General features: G+C 32.3%; 2 protein-coding genes across 3 annotated transcripts; one reads left to right on the forward strand and one right to left on the reverse strand.

Moving 5' to 3' along the window:
• Positions 1-790: 790 nt before the first annotated feature.
• On the forward strand, positions 791-6,073 carry LOC115238536 (DNA repair protein complementing XP-G cells homolog). 2 transcript variants are annotated; one of them, XM_029812461.1, is made up of 9 exons: positions 791-1,341; positions 1,538-1,713; positions 1,954-2,397; positions 2,548-2,764; positions 2,875-4,169; positions 4,264-4,362; positions 4,443-4,656; positions 4,851-5,081; positions 5,185-6,073. In XM_029812461.1, the coding sequence occupies exons 1-9, from the start codon at positions 1,254-1,256 to the stop codon at positions 5,844-5,846; spliced, it is 3,426 nt and encodes a 1,141-aa protein (XP_029668321.1). In that variant the 5' UTR covers positions 791-1,253; the 3' UTR covers positions 5,847-6,073. The 2 variants fall into 2 exon arrangements, with proteins under 2 accessions (XP_029668321.1, XP_029668322.1); XM_029812462.1 differs by lacking the exon at positions 1,538-1,713 and having other exon boundaries at positions 792-1,341.
• Positions 6,074-9,230: 3,157 nt separating this feature from the next.
• Positions 9,231-13,635, reverse strand: LOC115238532 (3'-5' ssDNA/RNA exonuclease TatD). Its single transcript, XM_029812457.1, has 2 exons — positions 13,241-13,635; positions 9,231-10,764 (listed from the first exon to the last, which is right to left on the reverse strand). The coding sequence occupies exon 2, from the start codon at positions 10,735-10,737 to the stop codon at positions 9,823-9,825; it is 915 nt and encodes a 304-aa protein (XP_029668317.1). The 5' UTR covers positions 10,738-10,764; positions 13,241-13,635; the 3' UTR covers positions 9,231-9,822.
• Between the last annotated feature and the right edge of the window lie 486 nt (positions 13,636-14,121).

Below are 14,121 nucleotides of genomic sequence, written 5' to 3' on the forward strand. Positions count from 1 at the left end.
ATTTGTCGAAATCTAGTAAATCTGTTCACTTTTGCAATTTTCATCTCGTTTCAAGACCCGTAGTAGGCCCCCAGTATACCATGTAGCTCACTATATGTATGAAATCACGAGTGTGAATTTACAGGATGTTTCAAAAGTGGAGGTCAATCGCTCGGGAGGTGATTGGGGATCCAAAAACAAGAAAAAAAATTGGTATGAACATAGGTCCGGAAATGCGTTGTTTTCAAGTTATTGCTATTTTTATGTTGAAATTTCAAATTGCTTTGCTTTCGAATTTTTTTTGTCAAAATTGAAAGAAGAGATGGTTTTTATGAATTTTATAACATAATTAAAGTCAAATAAAAGTTGCGGGCTGCTTTAGCACTACCCAAGATTAAAAGAAAAAATACAAGTAAAATAAAAAATAAATAAATAAATACAAAATGAAATAAATAAAACAAAATAAATAAATACAAAACCATCTCTTCTTTCAATTTTGACAAAAAAGTTCGAAAGCAAAGCAATTTGAAATTTCAACATAAAAATGGCAATAACTTGAAAACAACGCATTTTCGGACTTATGTTCATAACAAACTTTTTTCTTATTTTTGAGTTCCCCATCACTTCCCAAGCGATTGACCTTTACCCGGTTTTGAAACACTTAGTATAGACACGTTCCATTTGACATACATTGTACATACATACATATGTACATACGCATGGTATATACACTAGACACTAGACATTAGATGCGTTCCGATATTAACTGCCAATACTGAAAAGGTATAGTTAAAGTTACATGTCACACATTTCGTTCATCAGCAGGGCCGCGTTCGAGAACATCACCCGTATGCACACGAGCGTCGTTCTATCTTTGTTCAACTTTCAGTAAATAACAAAGATAGAACGACGCTCGGTGCACACGGGTGATGTTCTCGAACGCAGTCCAGCTGATCACGAAGCCCATGCCAAAGTCGACGATCATGACGAAGTCGATGCCTGGAAAAAAAGCGATATTTTTGTTCTATTATCTAACGCGCTTTCAATAAATCTTTATATACTCTCGCACTTACGATATTAATCATATACCGCACGAAATCGGTTTGTTGATCGCATATTTGCAGGTTACGTCTTAATAAAGACCGATGATGTTTATTCTTATATTATAATTCAATGGATTAAGTCTCACACGTGTCCAAATAAATATATTCATATAAAACATTTCTGCTGCATATTTTATGCGATATTTTCAAGATCAAAGTGTGTCTTAAATAATGGGGGTATATGGTCTGTGGAAATTGCTCGAAACATCCGGAAAGCCGGTGCCCTTAGAAAGCCTCGAAGGCAAGGTCTTGGCAATTGGTAAGCATTGATATTCATGATGAATTTTATCATAACAATGTTTGAATAAAAAATATAATTTTTAATATAACGTCTATAAATGTCAAATTTTTGTATCTTTTTTTTTGATAGCTGAAGTTTTGAGAATATAAATGGAAGAAAAAAGCTTAAAAATAGATATTGTGAAATAGATAATCCATATAATATAAATTTTCAGACATATCGATATGGATATATCAAGTATTACAAGGATATCAAGATCGTCACGGTATTCCTAGACCTAATGCCCATTTGCTTGGATTATTCACTAGAATATGTAAACTCTTATATTATAAGATCAAGCCTGTTTTTGTTTTTGATGGAGGTGTACCTATGCTCAAGAAAAATATAATTGTAAATACAGTGGATTATATTCTTTCTAATTAACAAATAAGATTTTTTCTTTTTTTTCTAATATTGTGCATTTAATGCAAAAAAGATACAGTATATTACAAACTTTAAACACACTATGTATTTATGCAAAAACAAAACTGTTCTTTTTTATCTTGATTATAATATTGTTCGTACTGTAATTAGTTCTCAGCGTGGGAACCAGGTAGTGAGAAAAGAGTCATCTCATTCTTTTGTTCACAGGCCTTACGCAGGAAGCAGAAATCTATTGCTACAAGTAAGGCGCAGAAGATGAAGGCAGACTTGATAAACAACTTGATAAAACACAGCGTTGTGAAAACAGTTCTCAATAAAGATTCCAAGGTGGCTCAAACTAATGGAGCAATGCAAGCAATGATAAATATGCAAACTAATTATTCTAAGGAAGATATGTTTACTCTACCTGATATGCCTAGCACTAGCAAAGCGCAGATTTATATCAGTGATAATGGTGATGAGGATGATTCTAACACCTCTGTTGAGCTAAGTCCACGGAAGCAATCCAAATGGATGGGAAACATACACAGTGTTGATGTAACCAGCAATGAATTTAAAGCATTACCTGCAGATGTCCGTTATGATATACTTACTGATCTTAAAGAAACGAGGAAACAAAATTCCTGGGGTCGCTTGCATGAAATACCCCAAGTATGTATGTATGTACAAGTGTTAAAAAAGTTACACACACACACACACACACACACACACATATATATATATATATTTATATATTTATATATTGCATGTATGAGCAAAATAAATTGTAAAGTGTTTTACAAAAATTGTATCCAATTATAGAAATCACAAGAATTTTCTGGCTACCAATTGAAACGTTTGCTTAAACGTAGATATGTACAAGAATCCTTGGAATCTGCTGAGAAGGAAATGGGTGGAAAAACACTGACATTGGAGGAATTAGATAAACTACTGACTGAACAAGGCGTTAATACGAATAGCAAAGACGCGGCTTTTCGAATAGCCGCGGATAATGCAACGAGATTGATTTACATCAGTGGTATGTGTGCCAAGTATCAAAATAGTAATTTTTCATTTTTCATTATATATATATATATATATATATATATATACATATACTGTAATATAATTATATATCATTGTTCACAGACAAGAACACATTGGCAAAAAACTCTAATGAATCAGAAGCGGATAAAGATGATACATTACAAAATGTGAATGAGAAAGTTGAATCTATTGCTGGCCCAAGTAATCATGCGCTTATTGTAGAAGACATGAACGAATATGAATTAAATGATTCTGATGATGACATCAATGTGCTGCCGATTCACGATGATTTTTCATTTATCACGAGCGATATAAATAAAAATGCATTTGATAGTGATAAGGAATCTGAAATTGATATGAATGAATCATTGGCACCATTAGATAAAAAATATTTAAGCAAAAATACGACGAATCCTGCATTAGTATATCTATTAGAGTATAGTGGTTTATCTCAGAATCAGATCATGCATCTCATGAAATGCAATAAAAACAAAAGCCATAGAACAAGAACCGCAAGCAAAAATGTAAAGGTGCACGAGAAAAATACTAATTCAGAATTAACTGAAGATAAAACTCCAGCAATTGCTAAATCAATATTAGCACTTCCTAAAAATTGTATGGAAATTTCGAAATCGATAGAATCACAGAATATGCAAAATGCATGCACGACCAATGATAATATGATTGTCGAATTAATTTCATCTAACATGAAATCGGATGATTTCATCAAAGAAGAACCATTAAAAAATAACGCTGAAGCATTAGATATTCTAACATCTAATCTCATATCCTCGGTTGATAAATCAATGATGTCTGAGGAATGTCCTTCTTCTCCTATAAAGCCTAATAACAATATGAGAGTTGAATTAATTTCAACAGTACAAACAGACACATCAGATTCCGATTCTGATGGTTTTATAGAGATTCAAGATGTTCCAGTACCTTATATGGGAATATTAGAAAAAAATATTACAGAAAACGTCGAGATAGCTTTTAAGATTGATGAAAAATTAGAAGACGATATTTTCGCCGATATATTTGAGAAAGCGGATAAAAATAAGAATAGAGGTGAAAATTTGTCAACTAGTTGTTCGAAACAAATACAGTCTGTCAATGAAAACCAAATGCCATTAATTTTTGAAGACAACAATTTGAAAATCAATTTATTGGATACTACACCTGAGGAATTGATCATAGAAAAAACAGAAATCAAGTCACTGGAAAATATTCAGTTAATCGAGAATGATGAAGGCAAAGTGCACGACTTTCAAGACTCCAACAACTTAATAAAACAGAATAATTTAGATTTACTTACTCAAAACAATGTTTGTAATGAATACATGCAAGAAAAGATAGCAGTATTGCCTACAAATGAAAAAGATTTAATAGAATTGAAGGTATACTTTCAGTATTATTTCTGTAAATAAATTAACGTTTCAATTTATTTATTTATTTATTTATATCTGATATGTGTGAATTTGCTAATTTCAGACACAATTAGAATATGAGCAGGAAGAACTTACCAAAGGCATTGGCAAATTTGAGAGACAAGCTATCAATATTTCTGATCAGATACAAACCGAGGCACAGGTATATTTCAGAATATATTGGAAACAATTTTTGTTGTGTGTACAACTATATTGCATGTGTCATATTATGTTTGTTTGTAGGAATTGTTACGTTTATTCGGCATACCGTACATAATAGCACCAATGGAAGCAGAAGCGCAGTGCGCATTCTTGGAACAAATTAAATTCACCGATGGTACGATTACAGACGATTCCGATATTTGGTTGTTTGGTGGTCAATATGTATACAAGAACTTTTTCAACAATAACAGAAAAGTGTTACAATTCTGTGCCTGTGATATTCAACATCATTTTAGTAAGCATTAGATCTCCTAGATCTCCTAGATAGATCTCCATAATTTTTTTTTTTTTTTAAATACAACAAAAATATATATTGAATATATATCATCTAAAATATTTGTGAGAAATTAAAATTAATTATAAAATTAATTATTGTATATGTATGTGCGTGTATGTTTAACGATATAACACATTATATACATATCGCAGAACTCAGTCGGAATCAATTGATACAATTGGCCCTTTTGGTCGGTAGTGATTATACCACAGGAGTGGCGGGTATTGGTCCAGTCACCGCGTTAGAAATATTAGCCGCCTTTCCCGCCGAAGGAGATAACGTATTACACGGATTATATAATTTTTGCTCGTGGATTAAAGAAGGAAAATTTTCTGGAAAAACGGGCCTACACAATAAGTTGCGAAATGTGAAGTTGGACAGAGGTAAGTGGTGATCATCTGCAAAACATGATTAGATAACGACGAATAGTCTCTATATCACTTACTAGTGATAGAGAGAAAGAGTAAATAGTGTAACTAATTTCAGATTTTCCGAGTCAAGCAGTCGTCCAAGCGTATCTTTTCCCTACGGTCGATGAATCAAAAGAAACTTTTACTTGGGGTAAACCGAACGTTGTGCTTCTTTGTGATTACACCAGGCAGAAATTTGGATGGACGAAAGGCAAGTTTGATGACACAATCATACCGGTATTGAGGAGAATGGAGGAAAGCAGGAATCAAAGATTGTTGGACATGTACTTTAAAACGAAAATATCACCGCGATCTATCGAGCCAACCTTGAGTAAGAGAGTGCAGAAAGCTCTATGCAAATTAAATAACGTCGATATGGATGAAGAAAATGTAGATGGCAAATCTCGATCTAAAAGAAATAAAATAAGCAATGCCGTCCTAAAGTTGAACGAAGAAGAAGATGTAGTCGATTTTGAAATATCGATTCACGAGACTAAATCGCTTCCAAAAGTAAATGCTACCACCAATAAACCTCTTAAATCCATTGACAAAAAAAAATATACTAAGGAATATATACCACAACGAGAAAAGGATAGAGAATGTGCATTAGAAAGAAAATTACATGCTATAGAGATATTTAGAAAATCAAAAAAAGGTTTAGGTAAAACAAGAAAGGTAAAATGTGCAGCACGAAAGGTCAAAAAAGAGGCAGAACTATCGGAAAGCGATAGCAACTAGATCTAATGTTTTAAATTAAAATAAAAGAAATTTTTATATATGGTGAATAACAACTTATAAGATTTATCAGAACCAAATTTAATTAACATAACCTAATATTATCGATGATGTCTTCTGTGTTTCAATTTTGCATCTTCCTTCGCTCTTAATAGTCGTCCAATTTGCGACAAGCTTTCTATGGTTCTGAAGATTGTGTATAAAAATATGTATGAATAATATGTGACAGGCAATGTATTACATATATATACTTTTTTGGACTTTTGTTATTTGTTATGTGTGTTTTTACATACATACATCTTTATATGTGTAAAAATACAAATTATTTTTCTGTCAAAAGGACTATATACTCCAATAATTATATTTTTTAGATTCAGTAATATAAGGGTTGACAGAAGACATTATCATCATTTCTGTCAATATAGCTCCGTAAAATACAGATTCATATATTTATATGTATACAGGGTGTCCGACAAGTAAATGACCAAACGAAAGGTGGAGGTAGATTGGGTCAAACTGAAAAAAAAAGTCCTGTACTATTTTTTTCTATAACGCTTAATAAAAGAGTTATTATTGAGTACAGGACTTTTTTTTTCAGTTTGACCCAATCTACCTCCACCTTTCGTTTGGTCACTTGTCGGACACTCTGTATATACATTGTAGCTAAAAATTATGTGTTTTAATATTCTATGATGATAAATAATAATGGATAGTTAATAGAATGAACAAACATAGTCGATAAAATATGGATATTTTTCAAAGTTCAGTTTGCGAAAAGCCGTTCTTTTTTAATCGCTTATAACTTATTAAAAATTATTAATACTTCGACATTTTCGTCGAGTAATAGTGCGTCGACTTTGATACATTGGATCTATTCTTTATAGCTGAACTGGCTGCATTAGTTCAGCTATAAAAAACAGACCCATTCTGTATGTATATGTGCGCGCGCACGCATCGTGTACACACGCACAGCACACACACGCGCGCGCACGCACACACGCGCGCGCGCACACACACACACGCGCGCGCGCACACACACACACACATATAGCACGATAAATATAGAAATATGTAAAATACAGTAAATGTTTTGGCTGTACAGTAGTAGCAAAAAACCGTCAAATAAAAAAAAACATGTTTCTTACGTTTATACTGTTTGAAAAATCAAATAAATAGATCCGGATTATAAAAAAGTTAAAGTATCACAAAATAATATGCCCAGTAAGCAATTTGATAACAAATTGTTGCCAAATTGGCATCAAATTCGCTCAAAACTTGGTAACAAATCCAGTGCCATCTGTGTCCGCATTAAGCTTGTGTTTTGGTGACAAAGCTTGCTGACATAACCTGACAGCAATTTGACGGCAAAAACCGAGCAAGGCTTGACATGATTTGACGTCAAATTGGTAGCAAAAATCGAGCAAGATCTGCGCAAGACAATCTGACAGCAGATTGTCAGCAAAAACCGAACAAATTCTGCAGCTTTTGGCCATTCATATAAAATAGTATATTTAAATGGATTTAAAGTCTCAACCCTAAGTAATAAAATGATGATAAGTTTTGGTCATAAAATGACCATTAGATAATTAGACATTCTAAGTTAGGTCTCATAAGACCCAAAATATATCACATCTACGGGAGACCATTTTTTGACGTTCTTTTGATGGCAAAAATAAGAAACACAATATACAAATTACAGTATTGTTATATAAAATCATATATTAATGTTTTAAAACGTATAAGTAAATTTAAATAATTTACTTTACAAAATTAAAGATCTTTTTGGACAGAAATTGTTTGAATAAGTGAAAATCGAACAATTATCTGTCCGATTTGCCAAAAATCAGTTCAATATCTGAATTTCTTGTATAAGAATTGTGTCAAAAATTGAACTGATAGAAATATATATATTATAAAATTATTAGCATTTTGTAGGCTTTATATACACTCATGACAAGAATTTGAATACGGGTATAGATAATGAATAACGCGCCGCATAGCGATAAGCGACTGAACTATTTTATAATACTTTGTAATAAGCTGCAGATTCTGTTCGGTTTTTGCTGCAAATTTGCCATCAGATTGCACGCTCCAGATCTTGCTCAGTTTTTGCTGACAATCTGATGTCAGTCATGTCAGCAAGCTTTGCTCGGTTTCTGCCGCCAATTTGCTGTCTAGTTATGTTAGCAAGCTTTGCTTGGTTCTTGCCGGCAATCTGCCAGCTTAATCGACAATAACAACTCTTGCACCAAATTTATAGCCTTCCCAGATAGCAAAGTCTGTTCGAACAGATTTTGACAAACGTCTGCTACAAATTTTTGTCAGCAGAAATATTCCAGATTGTATACAAAGTCTATTATATCAAATAATAATAGCAGAATGTCAGCAGAAATGTTACAAAACGTGCTGACATAATTTGACAGCAGATCAGTAGCAGAAACCGAGCAGGATTTGCATAGAATTATTATAGCAGACAGCCAGCAAAAACCGAGCAGGATCTGCACAACGCAATTTGATGTCAAATTGATAGCAGAAATCAAGCAGGATCTGCGCGCCCGCAATCTGACGGCAGATTGGTAGCAGAAATCGAGCAGGATCAGCAGATCCTGCTAACATGACTTGACATCAGATTGTCGGCAGAAATCGAGCAAGATCTGCGTGCGCGCAATCTGATGGTAAATTGGCAGTAGAAATCAAACAGAATCTGCAGCTTTTAGCATTCATGTTTTTGACATCTTCGTAAAAGAAAATAATTGTAATTAATATTTTTCCTAATTTATGATAAAAACTTTTGATTGTGAACATCCCCTAAAATCAACTGCATGAAACAAAAAAAACCGAGTAATTTGCAGAAAGAGAGAGAAAACTAGAGATAATATTTTTCTATTTTTCTAATTTTTAGTAAATAACTTTTAAATAAGTAAGTGGATCTAAATCAAGTTTTGCACGAATATTTATTAGAGTTTTCTTAATATATGTGTTAATATTATTTTTTTGGCAATGTTTTTTCCTTTTCAAATTTATCAATAAGTGCTACAATACGTAATTTTCCATAAGAATCAGTAACTAACTTTAAACTTAAATAATTTCCAAACCTTTAAGAGAATTGTGCTCATATTTTGCACAGATATTCAGAAGAAATAGTAGAACAGTCTACGAAATTTTCTGCTTTTGTCAATGTTTTGACATATGACACACATCCTTAAAAATATAAAAAAGAAAACATACAACTTTATTCAACAACAATTAAATGATTTAAAAAATGTGAATCGATTTATCATTTGTCTTGTGCATTAATTAATTCTAAATCTGCACATTTTTATCTTTAAAATTATAAATTCCAGACAATTCATCAAGAGAAAAAGAATTATCTTTGACAATATTTAAAAAAAAAAAATCTTTATAACAATTTATTTGTACGAAAATATTTATAATGCGTTAACAATGAAACATATAATACTAGATTATATGGATTTGTATCTATGATACATATGTACATGTACATATGTATACTATATTGTATATAACTACATTGTATATCATATGTATAGCTGAACAATTAGCATTTTACAATAAAATTAGAAAAAACAGAGAGAGAATGTTACAAATCTCGATATAATAAAATATTCTGATACATATACAATTAATAATATATTATGTGTAGGATAATATCTGTAAAAAATATCTGTAGAACATACATACCCCTCCATAGTTTATATAAACTTATACAATTATATATAAGTAGATTTTATTATCAACTTTTCATCAATCTACAAGCAGGTATTTATTGAATCAGTTTTCTTAAGTATTAATATAGCTACTATTTCTCTGATTAAGAGAAAAAAAAACAAAGAAATAAATCATGATTTAAAAAAAAAAAATTTGAAGCTTTATACATTAAAAATCGTAATAAAACTCTCATATAGCACCAGCTTTCTTAGCACCATTTTATACATAATTTAATAAGATCCGAATATTATCATTGATTTAAACCGAATAATTTTAAAGCATTAAATGCGGTAGCCAATGCAACTTGCTCCGGCGTGGTTCGCATAAATGCCGCTACCATTTCTACAACCGCTGGCAAGGCACATGGTTCGTTACGTTGAAAGGTGCAGTAACGATGGAGGAACATCATAGACCGTTCGGTTAAAGCGTCCTTCACATGTGCGGGTAGTTTGCTGGCTCTGGTATTGGGATACATAAATGGTGCGTCGGTTTCTACTAAGATTTTATCTAATGGCACCTGTCCACCTTCTAGCAATTGTCTTATCCCGCTGTCAGACTTATCCTTGCATAAGTAACCTGTGATACCTAGATAAAAGCCTTGATCCAAATAAATGTGCGCCTCCTCTGCAGTGCCGATGAAGGAGTGAATCAGAACAGGCGGTAAACGATTCTTATATTGACTAAGAACCTCTAACACATCCTTTTGTGCACTTCTTTCATGTATTACTAATGGCTTATTTAATGTACAGGCTAATTCTATTTGTTTATGAAACACAGCGCGTTGAGCCTCCGGGGCTGAAAAGTCCCGACTGTAATCCAAGCCACATTCTCCGATTGCAACACATTCAAGATTATTGGCTATGCTTTCCAGTTCATGCAAAGTGTCTGAGTCCTCCCAAGATTTGGCATCATGCGGATGTATGCCAGCTGTCGAGTAAAGCGTTCCGGGATATATTCTAGTTAGCCTCAAGGCTTCTTTGCTGGAACGAATGCTGGCACCTATCACCATAATCTTTTGTACACCGGCATCCTTTGCTCTTTGTATTACACTATCTAAATCTCGACTATACTTCTTATTCGTTAAATTGGCACCCACATCAACTATAATATAATTTTCATAGCATTGAGTCATGGATGATGGAACAGCTTTCTCCTCTTCAGCCATTCCTTTAGACTTCTATGAGACTATAAACTGAAGTATAAAAATACTCAATATTATCAACATTACTTCATTCAAGATAATAAATATATGATATCATTCTATTATAAGAGAAGATCACACAGCTCTGACATCTCAATGGTATACATAAACATACGTGCGCATATGTATGAATTGGATGTGTAATAGAAAATTTTTAGAAACACATGTATTTTTAGAAAGCATACTATTAAAAAATATAATTCATAAATATGGGCTCTATCTCAATATAAATTTATTAAACCCATTTTTATTAAAAACATTTTTGCATTTATAACTAAATAAGTGCCTGTTTGTAGAAAAAGTCTAAAAAAGCAATGTAAATAGATTTAATTATTTATATGTAATTATATATATATATATATATATCTCTTTTCAAACATGAACATATTAATTTAACATAACAGAGATCATTAATATATATCACTATAAATAAGATGATCATATGCAACAAATCATTCATAGTAACGGATAAATTAATGCGAATTTGATCACTCAAATTAGACCACATTAGTGCATATTAAAGGCTGCTATATACAGGATGAGTCACTAGAAACTACATTCTAAGATATCTTCACAAATATTGATTTTACATAAAAACGTTTAAGACAAAAGTTAAATAATTTTAAAAGAGCTACATTTTAATCGTTTTAATTTATTTTTAGGTGGAGGCGCCAAAAAGTTTTGAAAGTCATATCTCAAATTTTTTAAATAGGAAGCTCTATTTTTAATCAACTATAATTGTAGAGGATGAAAAAACGAATCCAACGACCTATAATACTTTGACCATGGGGTGACCTTGAAATGAAAAAACCTAGAAAAAACAGGAGTAATAGGTAAATAATAAAAGTAATAATTTTTCAAATAAAATAAATTAATTTTATTTAATAAGATGCTATCTTTTAGAATCGTTCGACATTGATAATACATTGTTTCATATCTTTGGGAGTTGTTGGTACATCTGTATACTATTTGTTCACTCATCATTCCAATAAAATCCCATTGACACATTTTTTTTCGTTGTGTTTATTAACTCAAAGACATGAAACAACATTTTACCAATGCTTGAATGATTCCAAAAGATATGTTGCAAAGAATATGCACATCTTTTAAAAAACATATTCAAAAGTGTAATGAAATGAATGGGCAACACTTTGAGCATCTTATTAAATAAAATTAATTCATTTTGTTTGTAAAATTATTACTTTTATTACTTATCTATTACTCCTCCTATTTTTCTAGATTTTTTAATTTCAAAATCATTTCACGGTCAAAGTGTTATATGTCGTTGAATTCGTCTTTTCATCCTCTAAAATTATGGTTGATTAAAAATAGTTTTCCATTTAAAAAATTTGTGATGAACTTCAAAACTTTTTGGTGCCTCGATCTAAAAATAAACGAGCTAAAAATAAGATCACCAAAATGTAGCCCTTTCAAAATTATTTAACTTTTGTCTTGAATGTTTTTGTGTAAAATCAATATTTATGAAGATATCTTAAAAGGCAGTTTTTAGGACTCATCCTGTATAAAGTTATCTAAATAAAAAAGATAATATAAACATTTTAAAGAATTAAAACTTAATAATGATATATTGTCATATTATTTAGCAGAATATACATTAATTATAAATCATTATCAAACATTATAGTTTATACAGGGTATTAAAAAAAAGGGTCACATATTTTAAAAGCAGATAGTATTGATCAAAACAAAAAAAAGTCTAATTAACATGGGTCCTCCAATTAATATCTTCGAAGATACAGGCTACCTTTCTATTCAGTTCTTTGTCTTTTTGCTAATCTCTTAGATTTTTGGCTATAGGGACACTTAAAGATTTTGGTGTATTCAACACCTGTTGATGACATACAAGCATTGCAGGATCGTGTTTTCAATGCGTGCCAGTAAATTTGGGAACAATCAGATGTGTTTGATGCGTGACAATGAATGGGAACCACATAGAGCACCTCTTATAATGCTGGTGGCAAAACCAGTAAGTACTCTTTTGTTTACTGTATTGTAGAGATGGCACAACCAATTAGAAAAGGATAAAGAGCTCAAATAGAAAGATAGCTTGCATCTTCGAAGATATTAATTAGGACTCTTTAATTAGACTTTTTTGTTTTGATCAATACTACCTGCTCTCAAAATATGTGACCTTCTTTTTTAACATCCTGTATATTATGCCATTGTATTAAATATATGATTTAATATCCACTAGTACGGTGTAATAGGGATAATCGAATTCGCTAAAAGTTAATGTTACATAAACAGGCACTTAACTTTCAAGTACTTAACCTACACGCGATGCATCAGAGTTCATGTCAATTAAGAGCTAAGATATTTGCGCGGTGCATGACTGAGTCACGATTATAAAACGAAAAGTAAATGATACCGGTACAAATAAGAGTTGGAATCGAATGGAGAATTAACTGTGATTATTATTGAACTATAAATAAAATGACAAACTTACGTCAATTCCAACCTTCAAATACACGAGCTATACGGTACGTATAATATAATATACTCCACACGTTGGATGATGTGAATTCTTTTTCTTGGAGAATTACTCATCGCTCATTTTTGTTAAAGTAGCCGTTATATACACTCATATCATTAAATAACCGTGCGAAACAGAGCGAAAGAGAATCGAGTATATGTAAATGGGCGCGTTCAGGAGACACAACCATTGAATATCGTCTTGTCAACACTCGACCAACGTATAATACAGGTGTTCCGATATTCACTGCCAACTGCCAATACTGAAAATCTATAGTTTACGTCACATACACTACAGATTTTCAGTACTGGCAGTGAATATTGGAACACGGCCACAGCAGCGCAACCATAGACATAGTATGGGTCTGTTCTTTATAGCTGAACTGGCTGCACTAGTTCAGAGTTTATCTTTTTCTCTCCCCATTGGAAGGAGAAAGATAAGCTCTGAACTAGTGCAGCCAGTTCAGCTATAAAGAACAGACCTTTATATCTAGACCGAGTGTTGAGGAGTGAGGGCCAAGGTGCACGTAGAAAATAACGTGCACGTCGACTCCCACTCCTCAACACTCGGTCTAGATCAGAGACATAAGGTGTGTTCCGATATACACTGCCAGTACTGGCAGTGCTGAAAAATTGTTCCGTTATTAGCACGCAGTGTGCTGCGACAGCATCTAGTTCCATCAATGACGTCATAAATGGTAGCCATGGTAGCCATGCGGTTACTGCAGCTCCCAAGATGAAGCAGTTACAGTGCAACATGGCGTCGTGCAATAAAAAAATAGAATTGTTAGATGTTGAAACTAACAAGATGTACACATTGTATTTAAGTACAGAAGATGCACATAAAGCAAAAAA

Source organism: Formica exsecta, unplaced genomic scaffold, assembly GCF_003651465.1.
Source record: "Formica exsecta isolate Colony F162 unplaced genomic scaffold, ASM365146v1 scaffold343, whole genome shotgun sequence".
In the NCBI taxonomy this organism is placed as follows: domain Eukaryota; kingdom Metazoa; phylum Arthropoda; class Insecta; order Hymenoptera; family Formicidae; genus Formica; species Formica exsecta.

Excerpts from the sequence above, each read along its gene's own strand:
- LOC115238536 (XM_029812461.1), top strand. The coding sequence starts at position 1,254 with ATGGGGGTATATGGTCTGTGGAAATTGCTCGAAACATCCGGAAAGCCG. Across the intron at positions 1,714-1,953 it reads TGCTCAAGAAAAATATAATT|GCCTTACGCAGGAAGCAGAA; the intron begins GTAAATACAGTG and ends TTTTGTTCACAG. Across the intron at positions 2,765-2,874 it reads GAGATTGATTTACATCAGTG|ACAAGAACACATTGGCAAAA; the intron begins GTATGTGTGCCA and ends CATTGTTCACAG.
- LOC115238532 (XM_029812457.1), bottom strand. The coding sequence starts at position 10,737 with ATGGCTGAAGAGGAGAAAGCTGTTCCATCATCCATGACTCAATGCTAT.